This window comes from Plectropomus leopardus, chromosome 9, assembly GCF_026936395.1.
Source record: "Plectropomus leopardus strain MGB_pleo_1.0 chromosome 9, ASM2693639v1, whole genome shotgun sequence".
Lineage (NCBI taxonomy): Eukaryota > Metazoa > Chordata > Actinopteri > Perciformes > Serranidae > Plectropomus > Plectropomus leopardus.
Genome location: NC_142184.1, coordinates 31,640,612 through 31,663,520, shown reverse-complemented (window position 1 = coordinate 31,663,520; position 22,909 = coordinate 31,640,612). Strand labels below are relative to the sequence as shown.

General features: G+C 38.7%; 2 protein-coding genes and 1 long non-coding RNA gene across 4 annotated transcripts in view; 1 reads left to right on the top strand and 2 right to left on the bottom strand.

Annotated features, from left to right (window-relative positions):
* Positions 1 to 219: 219 nt before the first annotated feature.
* Positions 220 to 13,429, top strand: znf341 (zinc finger protein 341). 2 transcript variants are annotated; one of them, XM_042490956.2, is made up of 16 exons: positions 220 to 291; positions 2,078 to 2,188; positions 2,811 to 3,001; positions 3,363 to 3,512; positions 4,143 to 4,457; positions 4,683 to 4,866; positions 5,174 to 5,264; positions 5,364 to 5,454; positions 5,910 to 6,090; positions 7,142 to 7,392; positions 8,037 to 8,245; positions 9,566 to 9,662; positions 9,859 to 9,991; positions 10,310 to 10,421; positions 11,517 to 11,587; positions 12,586 to 13,429. In XM_042490956.2, exons 1-16 carry the CDS (start codon positions 261 to 263, stop codon positions 13,149 to 13,151), a joined length of 2,784 nt encoding a protein of 927 aa, XP_042346890.2. In that variant the 5' UTR covers positions 220 to 260; the 3' UTR covers positions 13,152 to 13,429. The 2 variants fall into 2 exon arrangements, with proteins under 2 accessions (XP_042346890.2, XP_042346891.2); XM_042490957.2 differs by having other exon boundaries at positions 5,171 to 5,264.
* LOC148188773 (uncharacterized) lies at positions 5,916 to 14,488 on the bottom strand. Its single transcript, XR_015777561.1, has 3 exons — positions 14,263 to 14,488; positions 9,837 to 9,932; positions 5,916 to 6,052 (listed from the first exon to the last, which is right to left on the bottom strand). It is a non-coding gene; the product is annotated as an uncharacterized LOC148188773 (long non-coding RNA).
* A 1,536-nt stretch (positions 14,489 to 16,024) lies between these two features.
* The window catches only part of itchb (itchy E3 ubiquitin protein ligase b), a 32,347-nt gene continuing 25,462 nt past the window's right edge, over positions 16,025 to 22,909 (bottom strand). The window contains exons 21-24 of the mRNA XM_042491876.2: positions 22,661 to 22,765; positions 21,805 to 21,901; positions 20,808 to 20,880; positions 16,025 to 19,627 (exon numbers count right to left, since the gene is read on the bottom strand). Of these exons, the coding sequence (XP_042347810.2) occupies positions 19,528 to 19,627; positions 20,808 to 20,880; positions 21,805 to 21,901; positions 22,661 to 22,765 (375 nt within the window). The 3' untranslated portion in view covers positions 16,025 to 19,527. The remainder of the gene's footprint in view (positions 19,628 to 20,807; positions 20,881 to 21,804; positions 21,902 to 22,660; positions 22,766 to 22,909) is intronic.

Here is a 22,909-nt window from a genome sequence, read left to right as displayed (position 1 = left end):
ATAAACAAGATTTGGCTACATCTAGTCGGTGTGTGTGTGTGTGTATATATATATATATATATATATATATATATATATATATATATATATATACATATATATATTATTGCAATCCTCGTTACTTTTTTTCAGAAAACATTGATCAGGAAAATGTTTGAGTCCAAATTCTGGTTTGAGTGTTTCTCGTGCATTACCATGAGTTACCTGAACGGGCAGCCCCTGCTAATCGAGCGCCTATCGCTCAGCAGAGGAGCTACAAGATGGCGCAGGCAATATTTGAAGTGCTAGAAGGTAGGCACAATTTGTAAATAACCACGTAATTGCGATTATAATAAAATCTGAATGTTTATTTTAAAAACGCCAATATACCAGGGAGATTTATATATGCACAAGAGTCACTATAAAAGAATGTAAATGCGTCCATTTTTCTTATTACAATCAAAACAGCCCATAGAGGGAAGTGACTAAACAAACAAACAGATTGATTATTGATCAGACAGCTCACGGCTGTAAGTCGTTGTGCACATATTACAGTCAGGCAACATAATGATGTGCCACCCTTTTACTACACAGACAGCATATTACATCTGTGCAGCAGCCAGGCCCTGATGATGACAGCAGTGTTATAGTACTATAAGAGATAATAGTGTCAGTGTTAGTGAATTCACAGCGACCCTATGTTTGTGTTTTTTAGTCTTCTGAGATATAATTACGATCATTATAATTATTGTTATTATTAGATTTGTGTATATTATTCCCAGAATGTATGTTAAGATCAATATAGGGTCAGTAGAGCTGAAGTTGCTGGGGGAGAAAACGATATAAAGCTGCTGTTCTTGATTTTTTAAAAGGCACTTTTTTTTCCCATTCACATGTCAGATGGCAAAGACTTTTCCTGTTGAAATGTATTTTAAACTCGATTTTAAATCATTTTCAATAATCTTTTTATCATTGCAGCTCTTGTCTGCGCTTCTGCTATTTTTAATGGTGATTTTATTTTAGAATTTAGTTAATTGTACCTTTATTTCTTATCTCTTCACTCTTTTACTGTAAATCTGTATCCCTTAGTATGTTTTTTTAAAAAAATATTTTATTGCTCTGTAAAGCACTTTGAATTGCCCTGTTGTATGAAATGTGCTATACATATAAAGCTGCCTTGCCTATTACCTTGAAATCCTTTAACGACTTAAAAATACATTCATATATTCAGCTTGAACCTTTTGAAACCTGAGCAAATTAGCTTGATTTATCCTAAGAAACATGGAAATAAGTTACAAGTAAATAAGCTGAATTTAAGAAAAATTAAGAAGGTAAACAAAGGTAAAAAAAAAAAAAAAATAAAATAAAATAAAATAAATAATAATAATAACTACAAAGGTAAAATGAATAAAGAAATATACACAGACACAGAAAATACAATTAATAATTGCTATTATAAATATAGTTTTCTGAAAATGTTTACCTATTTTTTAGATTTTTATTATTATTAACTTCCAGAAAATTCTTTCTCTCTCTTTAAAAACTATTTTTCAGGTCATTTTCTTGTCACATCTTTTCCTAATTTCTTGCGATTTTTGGGACATCTCTTGCCAAGTTGCTGATTGCCTTGTAAGCCATGTTTTCAAAAGAAAACAAACCAATTTGCTCAGGTTTTAAAGCTTTAAATGCTCGCGAAAGGCATCTGAACACAGCACAAGAAAACAGACGTCCTTCCAGGTTTCAAAGGGTTAAAGGCCCAGAGTGGAGGATTTATTGGCATCTAGCAAGCTATTTGCAGAACTGAAACCGCACTACAGTGGCCAACATGAAAACATGCACGGCCCTATGTCGAGCCAGTGTTTGCTGTAGACGTAAAATGGCTCATTCTAATGTCACAAAAACATGGTAGTTCTTATTTTTGTTAATTATAAACTAATGAAAACATTGTCATGACTATTATATTCCAATTCTGCCAACAGATGCCACTAAATTTTACTCACTGAGTCTTTAAGTGAAACATACAACCACCGAGCGCCCAGAATACTCTGAAAATTTGCAGCATGTGACTAATGACATGTTTGTCCACTGTCCTCTTCAGGCATGGACAACCAGACCGTGCTGGCGGTCCAGTCTCTGCTGGATGGACAAGGTGGAGTTCCTGACCCAAACAACCAGAACGTCTCTGGGACGTCCACCATCCAGTCTATGGGTATGTACAGCTAATATAATAAATGACAGCGGAGTGATAATCCAACAAACTGCAGAATACAAAGTCTGAAGTCAGAAGCGTGCCCTAGCTCTTTGGAATAAATACGAAAAAAGAAAAATCAAAAAGGGTCAAATAAATAAATAAACAAATAAAGCTTTATGACGCTTTAATGATGCACCTTTAATCAGCTGAAATAGGTCAAATTTGCACTGATTTTGGCTATTGTCAGGACTGTCTCAGGGAAAGCCTTTTAAAGTGGGAGGAATTTTACAGTTTTGTTTGAAATTTGTCACACGAGAATAAATGCAGCATGTTTATATGTAACTAAGTTAACGTTACTTTCTTGTTTTGCCCAGTGAATGAGTACATTTAGAAAAGTATTGTATTTTAGGTCTGCATTTGCAGCTTGTGGACAATCGTAAGAATAGGCGTAATATTAAAATGCAGGAGTGACTTGATTTCTCTGCATTAGGTGGAAAATATGTGCGCATATATCGGTATCGGCATTTGCAATCGTCCAAAATGAGTTATATCGGCATATCAGCAAAACTCCAATATTATGCATCTCTGGTTGATGACTGCAGCATACAGCACCTCAACTCTGTGTCTGTCCGTCCTGCAGACGACGAGGACGTCTTCCTGTGTGGGAAGTGTAAGAAACAGTTCAATTCTCTGCCAGCCTTCATGACACACAAGAGGGAGCAGTGCCAGTCCAGCGTCCCCTCCCTGTCCACAGTGTCCTTGGCCTCCACTAATGCCTACACACCGGTGCCCTCCATCAGCTCTGGACCACAGACTCCTGCCAACAGACAGGTGGGATAGTTAGGGTGTTTTATGCGGATGATTGAATATGAATTTGATGGGGAATCAGTTTGTAGGTTAGGTCATATTTGGTTGGTTTATTTGTAATAATACAAAATGTAAACCTGTTATAAAAGAGAATACAAATGAACAAGGAAGCTTGTAAATCTGATAGCAGAAAGAAGAAAGCGACAGAAACTTCTGTACAGTGACGTTAATTTTGTACTCTGAAACTTCTATTTATGATTTCCAATTGTGAAAACAGTATTTATCGAAGTAGGTTAGAATTCTACATTTTCACAGTCGTGGATGCTTTTTCACTTGTGTGTGTTTGTGTAACTCACATGTTTGTGTATCACCACTTACACACCAGGTGTCCACCTACATCACAGTCCCTCCGTCCCCTCTGACGCACACTCTGGTCCAAGGCAACGTGCTGGTCAGTGACGATGTGCTCATGTCGGCTATCTCGGCCTTCACCTCCATCGACCAGCCTATGGCCACCATGCAGACGCCGATACAGGTAACGCAGCACGTCTTTGAAAGGCACTGGTTATCATGCTTTCTATTAAAAGTCACCTAAATCAACAAAATGACTCAGAGCAAATTTGGAACAGTTGAAATGGTCAATGACAGGAGGCCAGGCGTCAGTCGCAGAGGCCCAGTATACATTTCTAGAACTTTAGGATATCTGTAGAACTTTAGGACGTTTCTCAGATTTTTGGATATTAAAGGACTTTTGGACGTTTTTAATACTTTAGGACATTTCTATGATTTTTCTCGGATATGAGGACATTTCTAGGATTCTAGGACATTTCAAGGATCAAGGTAAACTTTATTATACGAGGGGCAATTCGTTTTTTACCCTCTGTCGGGGGTGAGGGGGATCCACCACTGGCACTTTTTGATAAACGAACACTCTATTTTTAGGCTCTTTTATGCACTGTGGCACCTTACGTATACTGAAAGTTCAAGAACAATTCCCAGTGTGAATCACTTTATTGTTATTGTGAATTGGGAAATAGTTAGGGGGCACTCAGCACCCTGTCTGGGCCAGATTTGGCCTGCGGGACGAAATTTGAATATCACTGTTCTATGCAAACGATGCATTTTTGCTGCACTATGATCAAATCTGCTTTCTTCTGTATTGCAGAGTAACCTGAGCATGCACACAGCTGGTGTTTCCTACCTGCAGCACCATCACCACCACCACCATCATCACCATCATCATCACCAGCAGCAGCAGCAGCAGCAGCAGCAGCAGCAGTCCTCCCACCCCTTGCCCTCAGGCCCGACACCGGCTCACCCGCTGCCGGCTGGACAGCCCGCCCAGCAGCCGCTCTCCTCACAGGTCCCAGCGAGTCACAGCAACTCAGTGGTCCAGGTGTACAGCACACTGCCGCACATGGCTGGGGGTGGTGGTGCAGAGATCCACACCTTGGGTCTGCAGCCTTTCCATCCTGTACAAGTGAGGGTTAACGTCTGCAACATTTTTACCCAGACTAGCTGCTGTTTTACAAAAAAAGTAAACTGTAATCATTTCTGGCTGCAGTGGCTGAAGGAACAATTTTGAAGAATTTAAATTAGTTCAAAAATACTAAATTAAATGATCAGACACAGAGTTTGGGTGTATGCACAGAGGACTGAAATTCAAAAGCACTCTGAGCCAAAGCAGCTGGTGTGTCTTCCTCAGGTGCCCAGTCAGTGTGTGGAGAGCCAGTCGTTCACCACCCCTCCCGTCTACAGCCCCGGGAAGCAGGGCACCAAAACCAAGACCTGCAGCATCACCACCAACCTGACAGAGCTGGGCGACTTCGAAAAGGTCATCATTCCCAAACGATCAAGGAGTAGCAAAAAAAGCTCTGACGGTGTCACAGGTACATGAGGGAAAAGATCAAAGAGCAGCAGAAGTTTTACTTTTTTTTTTTTAATTGTGTTTTGGACAAAAAACCAATTGTCATAATTAATAGGTTGAAATTAGAAAAACGTCAGGAAGGAAAAGTCTCTGAAACATAACTACTACTGCTACTGAAAGATTAAAATAAGATAAGATAAATACATTTAAAAAAATGCACAGAAAACATATTGGTCATTGTTTGTTTTTATAACATAATGGTCATGAATATAAAATGTATGATGATGACTGTTGGATAAACTCATTCACTGAATTTCCCTCCTCAGCAGAGCAGCTTAAAGGCAAGGTTCCAAAGCTGAAGTGTAATTTCTGTGACAAAATCTTCTCGAAAAACTTTGATCTTCAGCAGCACATTAGAAGGTGAGCTACTGGCCAGAATGCTGAACTGTATTCATCCTAAAATGGACTTTAACCCAGAAGAAAGGAATTCATGCCCTTCTAACTGTTTTCTCTCCACAGTCACACAGGAGAGAAACCGTTTCAGTGCATCGTCTGTGGCCGAGCATTTGCCCAAAAGTCCAATGTGAAGAAACACATGCAGACTCACAAGGTTCGAAATAGTTTGATATAGTTTTTTTTTTTAATGGCGAATAATCCCATTCATAATCTCTATAAAAAGATTCTGCATTTGTATGCAGAATAAGATTGTGGGATTGTTTGTTTTCTGTTTCTTTTGTTTGTGGTTGAGTTGTAATGACCAATTGCATTTAGACAGCAGATAAACAGTCTGTAAGGACAGGCGGAACACATTGGCCAAAATGCAACTTCGGAACCTATTGGCTATCGTCCATAGACGAGTTAACTTTATACTCGCTGTCATGTCTAGCTGTGGTTGCTAAATTGGGATTAGGCAGTCAGTTTGGTGGAAGGATTTGGTATAAAATAGTAAAGTAACCATACTGGTAACAGGTATTAGTAAGCATTTCCTTTGATCATTCATATATGATGTGATTGCAGCAGAGTGCCAACAACACAGTAAAAGTTACAGCTGTCTTTATCTTAAAGGTGTGGCCTATGGGTGTGGCCAGCACAGTGTCCAGATTACCAATCACAGTCAAGGTGGTACCTGTGTCCTCCAATGAGGAGGAGGGGGGCGGGGAGCAGCAGCAGCAAGGTGAACAAGACGAAGATGGGTCACAGCAGCAGACCTGTCAAACACAAACAGAAGAGGAAATCATTCAAACAGGTAAGTCTGTTTGCATACAACCGATAAATCCCAATATATTTATTAGTGTATGTAAATTATATTGCCGTCAATTCAATTTATGCTGTCTTAATGGCAAGTCAGTTCACAAAGTAATCAAATGCATACAAACAATCGCAAAAACAGTGACACAAGTTTTCCCTCTACACCGTTCCGCCCCAACTCCACCTTAAAACCACAATACAACAAAACAAACATCAACATCAACTCAGGATACTCTAAATACAATGCATATTTACACGTTTCATACATAAAAGAAACCACGTAGCAATTGAGCTGCAACGCAGAGCAACTTGTCAGCCCAACGCTCTCAACCTGCTTCACACCGGCACCGGCTATTTACAAGTAAAACAATACCAGTCCACATAACCTTCATCCCACCGAAGACATTCACATTTTAAATACGTTCCTACCTCTTCATTCAGCCTCAGTTCAGGCTGTAATGCTGCCTCTGGACGCTCCGCAGCCGGTGTCGACAACACGTGCTGCCACACTACTACATTACCCAAACCTGTATCCTCTGTGCCCTGTAGTGCAGCTCCAAAGCTGCCAGGCCTTGCATTAGGTACATTACACCTGGATATATCTATACTTTTCTCCTACATGAATACTTACACTTTTCTCCTACATAAATGCTTCCTGATACTTTTCTCCTACATGAATTCCTCCTAATACCTTTTTCCTACATGAATACTTCTACTTTCCTCCTACATGAATGCTTCCTGATACTTTTCTCCTATATAGATGCTACCTAGTAGTTTTCTCCTACATGAATTTTTACTTATACTTTTCTTCTACATGAATGCTTCCTAAGACTTTCATCCAACATGAATTCTTACTCATACTTTTCTCCTACGCGAATTCTTACTATACTTTTCTCCTACATGATTTCTTACTTATACTTTTCTCCTACATGATTTCTTACTTATACTTTTCTCCTACATGAATGCCGATCCCAAATGTAAAATTACCAATGATCCAGCATCCGATTTGATGCTCTGGCCCTCACTGTATACATAATTCTTGATTACAGTGGTTCCAGGGGAGCTGGAGGAGGGTGCTGCTGAGGCTGGGGCTGACCCGGAGGGCAGTCGAGGGGAAGCTGCACAGAACGGGCACCCTCAGGTACAGATGCAGGTGCAGTCCAACCAGGACCAACAGTGCCAAGCTCAGACCAAACAGATAGTTGTCATAGACAGCTCCTACCAGTGCCAGTTCTGCGCCAGCAAGTTTAAGACCTACTTCCAGCTCAAGTCTCACTTGACCCAGCACAAAGGGGAGCAGGTGAGTACAGACTTCATCTTTGCTTACTTTTTGTCTTGTGGAGATGATTATTTGACAGAAGGTGGCATCTGCTGCCATAATATTTTCAATTTTTCGAGCCACACAATGAGTAGTTTGACAAGAACCATCAAGTATGATGCTCACCAGAGGCGTTTTTGGGATTTGACTAAACTTGTAGGCTTAACCCTGACCTCTGAAGGAAAAAACATGCCAAAACCTCAGAGCCATGTTTTCTTTAGAAGTTTTGGGCTTTTTTTCCTTTAAAATTTTTGGTGATTTGTAAAATCAGCAATGTGTTTTGGTTTTTGGTTTTGTTTTTTTTTTCGCTGATATATTTTGTCTTTAAAAAAAATATCTGGTGATTTTTAAAGAAAACATGCCTTCCAAAACTACGAAACCCACTAAAATGAACATATCATGTGGGATGACCACTTTTGCATTTTCCCAGAGCCATGCACAGGTCTTATGACTCCATTGATGCTTACTATCATGTATTCCCTTTCACAAGCACATCTTACGGCTCTGCATATTTCTATTAATTTACACCTGTACGAAAAAGTTGTGGCTACCTGGAAGGCTGGAAGATTTGTCATGTATTTCTTAAAATGACAAAATTAGCAGAAATCTTGCTCTCATTCCTGCAGGTTTATAAGTGTGTGCTGAAGTCCTGCTCCCAGACCTTCCAGAAGTTGGATCAGTTCCTGGAGCACATCAGGACGCACCAGGAGCAGCTGACCTACCGCTGTCACCTCTGCAGCAAAGTCTTCCCCTCTCTGTTCGAACTGGGAGTCCACCAGTACTCCCACTGTTTCTGCCCACAACAGAGCACACGCAAGGAAACCACCATCTACAGGTCTGCTCCGTCACTCATCATTGTGTATTGATTACATATTGATTATAGCAAAACAGAGGGAAGAGCACGGGCTTCCCAAAGTCACATTTAATAGCCTCAGTGTTTTTGACGCAATATATACAGAAACAAGGAGTTAGGGCAGGTGAGAGAACGATTCTCATACACAGTAGATTATGCTTTTCAAGAAGAAGATGACATAAACTTTGTGTTCTGAGGTATCAATAGAATGAAAGAGTCTCGATCCCAACTTTTTTCCCCTAAAGGACCCCTTTTCTATCAATAAGTAAACTGATAACCCTGACTAAATCATGTTTTATGGATATTTCATTATGTAGTCAACGCGTACCAATAATACCATAGACCAACTAATAAAACTATGCAATTACCCATATAGTGAACGCAATAACTGCAGGGAGTTTGTGTCAAAACGGGTAATTTGGATGATTTTTGAGCAGATTTTTTGTTTGAATATTTCTTCAGAGATGACTTTTCCTTATATTTTTAGAAGCTTTTTATATAATTGTTTGTCTGCCTTATGTATGTATTATATTTATTTTTATATTTATATTTATTAACATACATACTTACGAATTCAGTGTTTTTTCTTCACTGATGCTTGCCATTTTTCTATTAGATTTTTGTTTTAACTGCCTACTGCGTTCCAAGGAGGCTGTTGAGCAAAGAATATAGCATGTGTTCAGTACCCCACTCTGCCCTTATCCTGTGAGATTTGAAGTTTATATCTTCAGTAGTAATCTAAACTTTAAAAATAACAGTTTCTTTTAGTTTTCTCATAGAAATGAATGAAATATTGAGATATGGGGTAAAGTGTATATATTTTTCCAAAAAGTTTTCTTACACCCCTAAATATCAAGAAGTCCTCACGACCCTTCACGACACTGTAGTGACCCCTAATGGGGGTCGGGGTGCCCAGGTTGGGAACCAGTGCGCAAGGGCACCAATTTATTTGCAACTCTTTCTACTCTTATTTGAGCCACAGGTGTTTTAGTAAATCATTTATTTATTTATTTTAATTTAACTATATATTTATTAGCCATGTGTAAAGCTTTACATTTTCAGTAAGAATAAATGGGCTTGGGAAAGTCACAAAAACGGTAAATTTAGATGAGCATGATGGAGTTTTTCCTCTTCTCTGCTGCTTATATCAGTCATCGACAAATGTGAAAGATCTGATCAGCTTCCCCTCATTTTAATATACTCGCTTGTCTGGTATAACTGGTATTTGACTGTTGTCGGTAGAAGTTTCTCCAGTAAAAAAAACAAACAAACAAACACTTGTTTTCTTGCTTTTCACATCAGGTGTGTGAAGTGTCAAAGCAGATATTCCACCCAGGAGGCGCTGGAACAACACCTGCAGACTGCCTCACACAACTTCCCCTGCCCACACTGTCAAAAGGTACCACACACACACACCTGTGCCTCTGTAAAGATAAGCTATTGTTGAAGTGATTTTTGGACTCAAAAAGACACATTTTCCCACACTAAAGCCTTAAAATGCACATTTCACAAGATGAGATGTTCAGAGCTTTTTTTTAATGTTACTTTTTCCAATATGGGTGCAGCGTCTGACCTGCTCTCTTGTCGGCCATCAGGTTTTCCCATGTGAGAGGTACTTCAGACGCCACCTGCCCACTCATGGCGTTGGAGGGAGGTTCAAGTGTCAGATCTGCAAGAAAGCCTTTAAGACAGAGCACTACCTCAAACTGCACACACGTATTCACTCAGGTCTGAAAGACTCTCTTAAAGCACCATTTTTATGTCTGCATAGTCAGTCTGTTCTTCATTTTTAATCACACTGGAATAATGTGCTGACTACATATAGATCCCCAAGTAAACTGATTGTGCAAGTTGGAATATCTGTGGCTAAAATATTAGCATTCAATGTTTCGAAAGGTGATGAAATTGCAAGAATTTTGCTGAAGCATACAGTCTGAGTTACGCTCGGCCCCACTTATATTGCCCCATGTATATCACATTATCTATAACTGCACAACTCATAAATGTAAATAAAGCAGTGACTCTGATGCTGATTCCATTTTCCAGGTGAAAAGCCATACAAATGCTCCCTCTGTGAGGCCACGTTCAACAGGAAGGACAAAGTGAAGCGGCACATGCTCATCCATGAACCCTTCAAGAAATACAAGTGTCCCTTTAGGTGAGACTCTCCAATGGCAATAGCTTATTTAACTCATTCTTCCTTCCTTCACTACCTGATTCATTATTTTTGTCACTCACCTTTTCAGCTTTTCATATTTTTTATTATTCTTTTTCCTCCTCACTTGCTTTTCTGTCCCTTTGTTGTTCTTTCAGATTCTCTTACTTTTTTGTTTTATGCATTAAGTTTTCGGGTTGTCCGTCCGCCCATTCTCGTCAACACGATATCTCAAGAACACCTTAGGGATTTTGTTTAAATTTAGCACAAACATCCACTTGGACTCAAGGATGAACTACTTAAATTTTGGCGGTCAAAGGTCAAGGTCACTGTAAACCTTGCATCCAACTCATTATTGTAAATGCATTATGCCATGAACACCTTCATGGATTTTGTTTTCTTTTCAAATTTGGCACAAACGTACACTTGGACTTAAGGATGAACTGATTCGATTTTGCAGATCAAAAGGTCAATGTCACTGTGACCTTGTCTTGTTATTGTGAATGCATATCTGAAGATGGCTTTAAGGGAGTTTTCTCAGATTTGGCACAAACATCCACTTAGACTCGAGAATGAAGTGATTAGACTCTGGTGGTCATGGTGACCTCATAAGACGTGGCTTTGGCTTTAACTCTAGAATTCATACCCTCAGATTTCACACAAATGTCTAACAGGATATAATCATGAAGTGCTTGAAATGTATATCCAAGAAGTCAAAGGTCAACTATGACATCATTAAAAAAAAAAGCAGTCAGGAACAGAAGGTGAGACATTTGGTCAGATACTGAATCGGTGGCACTAAATTTGGGTGTCTGCCTTGAAACTATGGTGATGTTTTAGATTTTCTGTGTATAAGGCGTCCATGTTTTCACAGACATGGATGTAAACTACAAGTGCACCTTGACTGGTGCACAGAGGCTGACAAGCGCGTGGTGGTATATCGAGTATTACTTCCATCATTCCTACCTTTTCCGTCTCACTAGTGCTTTTCTCTATCTTTGTTATGCTCTCAGACTGTCCTGCTTTTTTGTTTTATTATGTTATTAAGTTATTTAAATCAGTTTTAAGCTATTCTTTCCGTTGTTTTTTTTTCAACAGGACACATGTAGGCTGCACCAAAGAATTCAACAGACCAGACAAACTTAAGGCCCATATTTTGTCACATTCTGGTGAGTTAATGATTCCAATTATCAATTTTATTGAACAAAGATGGCAGAATATTGTTAATGATCTTTTGTAGCAATAATGAAATATCCTTTCCCATGTGAGTTATTTCTTTATTGCTTTTAGCATAATATCTGAACCTGAAATATCAGATTTATATGAAAATCAGACTAACTTCCTGAGATTTCTGTGGGATGAATGACTGTTTTTACTGAGACTTGACTGCAAATCCTAAGGGTATAATTGTAGGGCCAAGAGTTTAAAATAAATGATACAAAAAAACATTTTTAGTTATATAAGCCAGTCTCTACCGCCATAGCAGCTTAAAAAAATCTGTGATTGTATCACTGAAACCTCAGTTAGCAGTTATATACAGTACATCAGTGATACTCAACTTATGATAATGATATGACATGATAGATAAGTTGCCAGAGTGCACAAAACAGCATCAAAATAGAGCTTGTTTGTTTATCAAAAAAGTGCCAGTGGGATAAGCCCCTAATATCCTTAAATTCTAGGAACGTCCTTAAATCCACAAAATGTTTTAAAATCCTATAAACATTCTATAATCCCAGAAATTGCTGAAATCCTAGAAACATCCTTTAACACCTAGAAATGTCTTAATATCTTAGAAATGTACCAAAATGCTAAAAATGTTTTCAAATCCTAGAAATGTTCTAAAACCATAGCGTGTGCTGAAATCATAAAAATGTCCTGAATTCTTAAAAATGTCCTGAAATACGAGAAATGTCCTAAAATCCTACAATGTGATGAAATCCTAGAAATGTCCAAAAATCCAAGAAACATATTTGGGGCTGCTGCAGCTGGCCCCTGGCCCCCTGTCATTTTGCAGAAGTGGTGCCCAGGCACAGCCAGCTGAGTATCCCTGCTGTACATGTTCATAGAAGCCGTGAACTCAAACTTTGGAAAGCCTTGATTTGTATTTTTAAAAAGATTAATGGAAACATCGCATTAATTCTAGTCTAACCCCTCTTTCCTGCAGGTATCAAACCCTACAAGTGTCTTTTTTGTCAGAAGGCGTTCAGCCGCAGGGCCCACATGCTGGAGCATCAGCAGTCTCACACAGATAACTACCGCTTCAGATGCTCCACCTGCAACAAGGGATTCACCAGGCAGAGCTACTACAGAGATCACAAATGTCCCGCAGCAGGGAACGGGACAGGGACTGAAGGGGGGACCGGAGACGCGGAGGGAGACGAGATGCCGATGGCAGAGGAGAAGGATGGAGAGGATGATGGGAGAAGGAGCAGGTTCCTGACAGAAGAGAAGGGGACTGAGGGAGATGATGGAGAAAAGGATGACAGCTCAAAGGGCAGCCAAGAGCAGGTGGAAGCACACGAGGAGGAGGCGGGGGAGGAAGGAGAGGAGGAGGAAGGAGGAGATGGGAGGAGGACTGACGAGGTTTGTCAGGCTGCAATGACGATCAGCACCATTGAAGGGCAGGAGGACAGAGAGGAGGAGGAGCATGGCGGGATGCAGCATGGCAGCGTGGCACTGGAGCAGATTCAGAGCAACGACCAAAACTGTTTGCAGCAGCCATGTTTGTAGTTTAAAGCATCTTTTCCTGGACATGGACCAAACAAACTAAGCTATTCTTTATATTAAAAAAAAATCAGGGAAATTATTTATTATTTGTTTTAAATTAAAACGCTGTTTAAATTATGCACACTGCTTTTTCTTCTTTGACTGTAAAGTGAGTACAGTATGTCACCTGGTCGATCTGTATTGCCAAAATAACCAGTGGAGCATTTCCATGTTCTTGTGTGCAAATTTTGTGCAAGTTCAGCCACCGTGGTTCAAATAAAATGTTATAATGTGAAAATTAATGGCAACATTTTCTCCAATTTTATGTTGCAAAAACTACATTTTTTAAGTTTACTCATGTCTCAAAGAATATAGAATAAAATTCCACCCTCCAATTCTCTTAAGCTGTTACGTGCCCGACCAATTCTAACTTTTCGGGGTAGATGCTTATAACGATATTGGGGAGTAAAAAATTGTATTTAATTAATCAGCTGGGGTGTGTGTGTGTGTGTGTGTGTGTGTGTGTGTGTGTGTGTGTGTGTGTGTGTGTGTGTGTGTGTGTGTGTGTGTGTGCAATGCAGTGCAGATATGGTTATCAAATACTTGTGACAAAGATTTGTAATAGAGGCAAGACATTTTATAGCTTAACAATAAACTCTGTGATATTCCAAGAGCTCCCTTTTTGAGATATGTTCACCAGAATGGAACAGACGGATGGAGGGATGGAGGGATGGACGGACGATAACATAATGCCTCCAGCCAATGTTATTGTCGACAAAGAGGCCTAAAACTATATTCTGTAATTTACTCCTCTGACACTTATTCAAGGTAAGACATCTTTTAGGAACAGCTGAATGAGCATCATGTAAGTCTAATAAAGAAATACACATCCTTATACCCATAAATCCTTGTGCTATGAGGTTATTGTTGTAGCTGGTTGGGACTATAAACCCACATATAACAACCAACAACTAATCAAGCAAACAAACTAAACTAAAGCAGAAAACACTACAGCTTCCTTACAACAACCCTCCACAAACAAGATGGGTCGGACAAAAGCTGAGTGAAGTCACTGCAAAGGTCTGATCCACTCTGAGTCAATGTGCTGTAGGTTGCGTAGTTTGCATGAACTCACCATGCGTGATTTTTTGGATCCAGTTTCCTTTTCCCAACTTCTTGACTAAATACATAAATATGCAAAAAATGTAGAGTTCCTTCAATCTGCACTCCCAACACTCAGCACCCACACTGAATCCACTAACTAACATTTTGCATCTTCAGTCCTAAACTGCATGCTCCTAATGAGCAGATGGAGCTCAGGTGTGCTCAGTCACTGCAAGGTGAGGAGGAGGAGGAGAGGAGGGTGGCACCTGGAGAGGCACACAACAAAAAAAGAAACAGGAAACAGGCATGAAAAAGGGGCACAACCACCTTTCACCTGTAACAGTGACCTTTGACCACCAAAATAGAATTAATCAGTTCATCCTTGAGTTTAAATGGACATTGTGCCACACTTGAAAAAATTCCTCAAAAGAGTTACTGTCTTTAGCCAAGCTATTGCTGGTGCCGATGCACAAAAAACGTACAGTTTCATAACAAATGCTGGTGATACAAATGTTCAAAATGAGTCACATATTTACTTCAAACATGTATGCTGTAATTTGGTGTGATGTTTCACACATGCATAAAAGGCACAATACTTTTAGATAAACTTTTCCTCCAACAAAGAAAATACCTGTCCTTAGGAAGCAAAGCTCTACTCAATATATGTGAATATAGTTTACAGCATCTACTGGCTTCATGATATTCAATGCACGATATTCTTTTTCTTCTAGATTGCATTTTAAGATTTCATTATTTTTTTCTCCTGTTTTATTGATGCTTGATTCACTTTTTCACGCAACCACACAACTTTTGTATTTTATCGTGTCAGTGTGTATGTGTATGATGCAGATTTTTGTTTTTTTTACATCTTTCTTTTGATTTTTTTATTTTACTGAGGGTACTTATGTTTCCAAGAGTTGCTGTACCCTTTCATGTGACAGTTTTTTTTAAAGTTTGAACATGTCTGCCTTTGTTATTGTTAATTTTCAAAGTTGCCTTAAGATTTCTTATTTTCGCAGAAGTTTTCAAACTGTTTTCCATGCGTCAGTAAAGTTTCGGATTTTAGTGTATTTCAATGCATGGTTTGGAGTTGTTTTAAGTTTTTCAGGCTTGTATTAGCCTTGAGGGTTGGAATGTGGACCAACTAGTACTTAAAAAGCATTGCGTCCGGCTCAGCTCCCTCTTCACCACAACAGTCCTGCAAAGCCTGTCAATCCATTTGATCTTGACTCATGAACAACCCAAGAGACTGTAACTCCTTGGCCTGAGGCAGCAACTCAAAACCCAAAGAATCCATCACTTTCTGGCAGAGAACCTTGGCAGTGAAGTTGGATGTGCTGCCTCTGATCCAGACTGCCACGGTGCGAGCTGAAGTAGTCTGAAGAAGCCAACAGAATCACATCATCTATAAAAACCAGAGAAGCAGCTCTGAGCACCCTGTAATAAGCAGTGCATATGGAGGATTCGGTATGACTTACAACATTAAATTGATCAATAAATGAATGTGAAAATAAGTACATAATTAGGCTATTAAATTAATAAAATTGTCACATTAAGTCATACGAGAAGCTTACAATTTCAGTGAAATGTAATCCTGTCATTTTGAATGTGTGCATTTCTTGTAGACTTATTTTTATTAAAAAATAAAATAAAATAAAAAAACATTTAAGTCAATGCATAAATGTGTGTAATTCATCGCAAAATAAGTCGCAATCTAACCCATCAAAGATTATACATTTTAAGGAACAGGAAAAAGTTTATGTTTAATTCATCGAGGCACAAACCCACACACACACATTTTGGATTTAATTTATTAAGGTGACAATTTCTATATTACACATCTGTCATGTACATCAGCATTTTAACAGGGAAAAGAAAATATAGTGTTACCATAAACCTCTTATTAAAACCTTTCTTTTACAAAAGAAAATTTGTTATTGACACCATTTACAACTTGTTTTCATATACAGGAGTGTGACAGTGGTTTAGTTGTACATGATGGAAAAAAGCCATGATTTATTCACACATTTGCTTAACTGCTCTGTTCCTGGGATTATCAATAATCAACCCAGAACTAGATTCAAATGACACTCTGCATCAAGGGGAACAAAATGAGGCAAAGATGTATATAGGCAACTTTACCAAACAACTTTTCGTCATACATTCGTTATGTTACACTGACTTTATCTCGGTAGTTGTTATCCCGACTGAAGTCACAATTACACAGGCAGTGTGTCAGCAGCTCTGTAGCTCTGCCACACTGGTGCAGTTTCTTCAAAAGAATCAAAACTTCTCTTAGTCTGGTTTCCTCTCCACAGCAGGAAGAAGGACTGACCAGAGCCAGACCTTCAATTCCAACATAAAGTCTGTGAAATGAATCATCTCTGCAAGCATCAAGTTGCTAAAAGTAATACCTGATACTGAGGGTGAAAATAAGGCTACCTGAAAGCTAATGACAGACAAAATCTCACCACATGTGGAAACAAAGAGCCGAGAGTTACTAACAACCAGGACAGGATGCCCCCACATACTGAAGAAAGCGGAAGGATATTTGCAAAAAAGTGCTGTGCTTTGTCAGACCAACAACGCCTGAATCTTATGTTCCTCAGTAACCACACCTGTGTTTTCAGCTGTGAGCTCAAGCCTTTGAAACCTGGAGCGACAGCACATTCCTGCTGCTGCTTTCAGACGCCTTTTACAAGTATTAAAACCTTTGAACCCTGTGCAAATCTGTGCAATTTCTTTCAAAAACATGGAAAAGGGCAATGCACAACTTGGTAAGAAATGTTCCACAAATTGCAAGATATTAGTAGATATATAAAATTATTATTATTATTTTAAACAGATAGAAGAAGAAAAAAGCTGGGGGACAAACTATATTTCTTGCATATTTAAAATTATGTTATCCATTGGTCAGTTCAGATCTCTGATCACCAAGAATTCTGTTACAGTCTATACTAAATGATGTTTTATTTATTTTCTAATCTCATTATAAAATGTTTGATTATTTTAATTTAGTTGTAACAGTATTGTTTTACTGTATTGCTGTACATTTTTACTTGTATTTTTGTGTAATATATTTTTTCCATTGTCATTGTAAAAGAGAGATTGCTCTAAATAATCCATTGGGACTAAATAAAGATTGAATTGGTTAATGTTACAAAATTATTATTATTATTAATGATTTTTTTTTCAGTTTAACTTTATTTTTGCTCCTTTTTAAAAAAAAGTTATTTTCAGTTGTTTTTTTGTTATACTTTTTGCTTATTTTTTGGTCATTTCTTTTGTTGCTCATTGCTTCTTTCCATGTTTTTGACAGTAATCAAGTCATATTGCTCATGTTTCAAAGGGTTAACTAATTCAAAAGGACACTTCAAAAAGAGCAACCGCACTACGTAGTGTTTTCTGTTTCTGTTTGATGAGTCATCCTTTTTTTTTTTGTTACCAATCAGATGTGTGACATCAACCAAACCAAACTAGTAATAACACAAAGACTGTTTCTGAACACACTTAGAGCTCCACAGCAAAGCATCTGGAGGTTTCTTTGTGCACACACATATGATCTTTGGGTCCACAGTCAACACCACAGTAAGAATCTTCGCCTGGAATCATAATTTCAGCATAATTTCACTATGTTTCAGACATTTTGAAGTTGTTTCTAAAAAAAAATTAATGACATCAGAGGACTGGTATGAAGTGAAAATACTCTGAGGTAAATGTTCCTTTCAGTGTAAAAAAGAAGACCACAGTTTCAAATACAACATTGCATCTTTTTGACAGTAATTTTTAAATTCCTAAGAACATTATTTTAATTTTGTGGTTGGATTTAGGGGCAAGAACAGTTAAAATAAGGTAATAACTCCCCTTTAAATGCTACATGTGTATGAAGAGAGCTACATGCCGTTTATTTTGGACTTTTGCAAAGTATGCATTCAAAATGTTTTAAAAAACTTTACCTAAACTGAAAAAAACAAAGATTTGGTTTGACTTGCATTTGGTGTTTTTCACTTATATTTTTGTTTTCTGTTTGTTTGTTTTTTAAGTTCTGACACATTAAGTCAAGTACAACTTGAGTACTGAATACATAAAAACCTAAAATACTATAATCTCCAATGGATTTTTTTCAGGATCTGATCAGTGAAACGTCTCCCAGGTTGATTTCAAGATGAATAACTTATAAAATACTCCCAGAAGACTCCAATTCAAGATGTCCCATTCCCCATCACAGCGAACAAACACCAGCCCTATAAAACTAGGGTCAGTTTAAGTTCTGTTGAAGTCTTCCACATCTCCCACCACTATAAATTATAGAGGCTACATCACTTTTTCACAATCATTAAGTGACCCACAGATCAAATACTACAAAACCAACCAGGAACACAAAACTGTTTGTCTCATTATTTGTATTAGGCATGTTGCCCAAATCTCTCTGCAGCACCAAGATTGTCTGTTATTTTAGCGTTAATTTGGAGCACTCAAAAAATCCACTATGGCATCGCTATCATCTTATATTGCCACGCATTACTGTTTTCTTTAAAGAAAAGATCCACTTTAGTCACTGGGAGTGATGCAGATGAGAGCGTGAGAGATTTGAGGATATAATTGGGAATAAAAATGATGTGGATGATGCTAAAAGTGCAACAAACAATCTTTAAGCAACACAATTTAATTTTTGGTGAAACTTAACCCTTTTTAAAAAAAAAACAAACAAAAAAAAAACACACCCTCTCAATCTTGCCTTAAAATGAACACTGACATTAATCCGACGCTGCACGCAGAGCAACTTTAAGAGATGAAATCTGTTAGTCAAAGACGCCTTGAAGAGACTGTTAGAAGCTTTCTGGTTAGGAGATTTGGACCATGCCACCCTGTCACCTGCCATTACATGACGACATGCAGGGAAAAAAAACTACTGCGGTCCCTTTAAACAGATGTCACTGAGGGTGAGTTTTCAGGATCCCATGCATAATCTGCCGCACATTCTGAGAGATGACGGCAGCTTCTGTTTTGGTTTAAAGGAATACAACATTTTGCAGGTTCCAATCAAGCACTGAGAGGCCTGCTGCGAGCACGGTGTACACGGTAGACGCGAATCCCAGCTCCTTTTGCAACAACATGCAGGCGCCAGTCTCACGCACTCACCCATAGACGTACCATACAGGTGTGTGCATGCATGCATGAGCAGAGACACATGAAAAACCCACTTTGTCTGAAGGGGCTCCCTGATTTGAACACTGGTGGTTTTTTTATTCCTTCAGACTCCTGCACACACTATTCAAACTTCTCCTGGTTTCCCTCATTCCTGTCCGAAGCCTTCTGTCTCCTCGATGGCGAACATCAGCTTCTCCTTCAGCTGCTCGTAGCTCTTGTAGGGCGGCAAGTCCAGTCTGTTGAAGCTGGGAATGTAAAATAAAACCAGTATTACAGCCTTGTGGTTGTACGCCTCCACGAACCGGTCAAGTTGCATTTACAGTTTACATCCATGTCTGTGAAAACATGGATGCTTCAGACACATCATCATCTCTTGACGGAAAAGAAAATCTCTACAATGACAGTTTTCAAGGTGAACACCTAAAAAAAAGTGCCAACAATTCAGTATCTGACCAAATGTCTCAATTTCTGTTTCTGAGTAATTATGATGTTGAATAATGGCCTGAAAAGTGTTCTTCCAGAACATTATGATGTTACAGTGAAGTTGATCTTTGACCTTGTAGATATAAAATGTCATCTTTACATCCTTTTATCCCATTAGACATTCGTGTGAAATGTTGTCATAATCAACGTATAAATTTTCCAGTAAGGGCCAAAAAAATAAAACTTGACCACCTACGTCGAATCAGCTCATTCTAGAGTCCAAGTGGCTGTTTGTGCCAAATTGAAGAAATTTCATCAAGGCTTTCTTGGGATATCACGTTTACGAGAATGCAACAGACGGAGTCCCAGTGACCTTTGACCACCAAATTCTAATCGTTCATCCTTGGCTAAAAGTGAACATTTGTGCTAAATTTGAATGAATTCCTCCAAGATGTTTTTGAGATATCGCCTTCACAATAATAAGACAGACCCTACAGTGACCGTGACCTTACACCTATGACCACCAAAATCTAATCAATTGATCGTTGTCATAAATTTGAAGAAATTCCCTCAAGGTGTTCATAAGATATGGTGTTAATAAGAATCGGACGGACGGGCAGACAGACGATCCGAAAACATAATGCCTCCAGGCACGGCTATTGTCGACACAGGCAGAAAAATTATACCGTGCTTTACTCCTGTGATGTTCATTCAAGGTAAAACCTTTTAGAAACAGCTGAATGAGCATCACACAAGACCCTTGGAGAGCTACATGCTCCTTATACCCATAAATCTGTGTGCTATGAGGTGTTTTTTGTAGCTGGTTGAGATTATATACCCACTTATAGCAACTAATTAAGCAAACAAACCAAAACAAAGCAAGAAACACTTGAGCTTCCTACAATGACCTGCTACAAACAGGCTTGGTCTGACCAACAACTTCGGTCTGATCCACACTGAGTCGACATGCTGTAGGTTGTAGCGTAGTTTGCATGAACTCACCATGTGTGACTTCTGGGAAGCCAGTTTTCTTTTCCCACCTTCTCAATACAGAACTTCTGGGGACCATTGCTTCCTGTAAAGCAAAGAAAGAGTAAGTAGAAGCAAGAATGTTCACGGTTAATTTAACAAACCATCATCAGTATGATAGTTACTACAAAATGGGTTGAAACTTATCAAATCCCACCGAAACCAAGCTTTGCAATCTCAGTTGGAAACAGCAGCAAAAACTTGCAGCGAGTAAAACAATCTGCATTTTTGAACCAAACAGTTCTGGGGACTCCCTGAGAAACACTGACCATCAGGGAGCTCCCCAAAAAATGACATACCTTCAGGGGCTTTTTTCTATTCACCACCATTACGAATGGTGAAGTGATGTACTATAACCTGGCCAGCGGTTGGTATAGCAACATCACATTTGCTTTGACAAGTCAAAACTGTGTTGGATTTACCCACTTCTATATATGCTCAGGAAAGCCTGGGCTTCGTAGTCAGTCAATTTGTCCGTGTTTTCTTTAATTTTTTTCATTACAAGCTATTTGGTGTTGACTCTTGTTAACACAGCTAATGGGTTTTTAAAAATGGCAGCTGCCGTTGTTGTATTGGCTGTGTTTGACCTATCGACTTACACTTAAGTTACTCATGGTTCCTCTTTTGCTGGGAGAGTATCTACTCTGAAACAGCATCTAATTCTTAGATCTTGTGGTGCAGACACAACATAAAGGAGTCTTACAATGACTAAGAAGTTGGTCCAAAATTGCCTAGGGTTAGTTTCAAGCTCACTGTCTGTTCTGTTTCACAGCTGCCCAATATCACTGTCCAACATACCAAGCAAAATTGTGTCTATTTTCAGAAACACTACTAAATAAACAGGACAAGCAAATGAATTCTGCATGTGTTTGAATGAGGCTTGGAACACTACACTGGTGTAGTTGTGTATTTCATCTGCATTTGGAATGAAATGTCAACCTAAATGGTACTATATTGAAGTAATAATTACCCATAAGGTCAGCAAAGCCTCCTACAGGCAGGCGACAGGTGCCAGTGACAAACTGCAGCAGCCTCATCCTCTTCTCATTGTCCATCTCCTTTATTAACTGCAGGACAAAGTGACACATTGCTTAAAACACTGAAATGTCACCAGAAAAATGATACGATTATGCATTATACATACACCAATTCCACCACCACTTCAAAAAAAGCTAAAGACAATCAAATCATGTGATCACTAAGTTAAACCTTTTTATGCAACCAACTGTTTTCTGAGACCATATAAAGTATATGTATTATTACATTTCATATGTGATGTAATATTTGCAAACAGATCTGCTTTTAATTGTCAGTATTATCTTGTCAGTTAGGCTGACATAGGGGTTCAGGGGTTTTTAGGGAGTTTTTCCTTGGGTGATGTGAGGGTCTAAGGGCAGAGGGATGTCGTACACTGTAAAGCCCTCTGAGGCAAACCATGTTTTGTGATAATGGGCTCTATAAATAAAACTGACTTGACTTGACTTGACTATTATCTTTTAATACTTTCCTGCACAGGCAAATGCATATTAGCTATTTAGCTAACTCTGGCTCAACAGTTGTGTTGTGCATGGCCCCTGTAAACTACTGACTGACTTACATTTTAATTGCAATGATTTTAAAGAGATTACCAATCAAAAATGACATTAAAACCATCAACATATAGAAACATGATAATAATAATAGTAACACAAAGCCAAAAACAGACAGTACTGACACTCACAACACAGTGCATTACTTACTTTTTAAGTCATTAGATATATATTTCTCATATTCTTAATGTTTCTATAAATCACAGTAAAAATCTTCAACTGCAGATGCACACAGACCTGCCAGAACCAGACGATCTGTTTGCTGCTTCGAGCGTAGTGTCTGTAGATGGTGTTTCTCTGCCAGTCTGCAAGGTCGATCTCCTGCATACCGCAAAGCATCACCTGTAACAGAACATGAGTTATTTATATTAAAATATTATTTTTTTTATATGGAAAATAAGCTGTTAAAGTGAAGTCAGCTCATCTTTGAAATTCTCTGAATTTCCAAATTCAGTTTACAATATGAGCATTCTGGATGTCACCCTC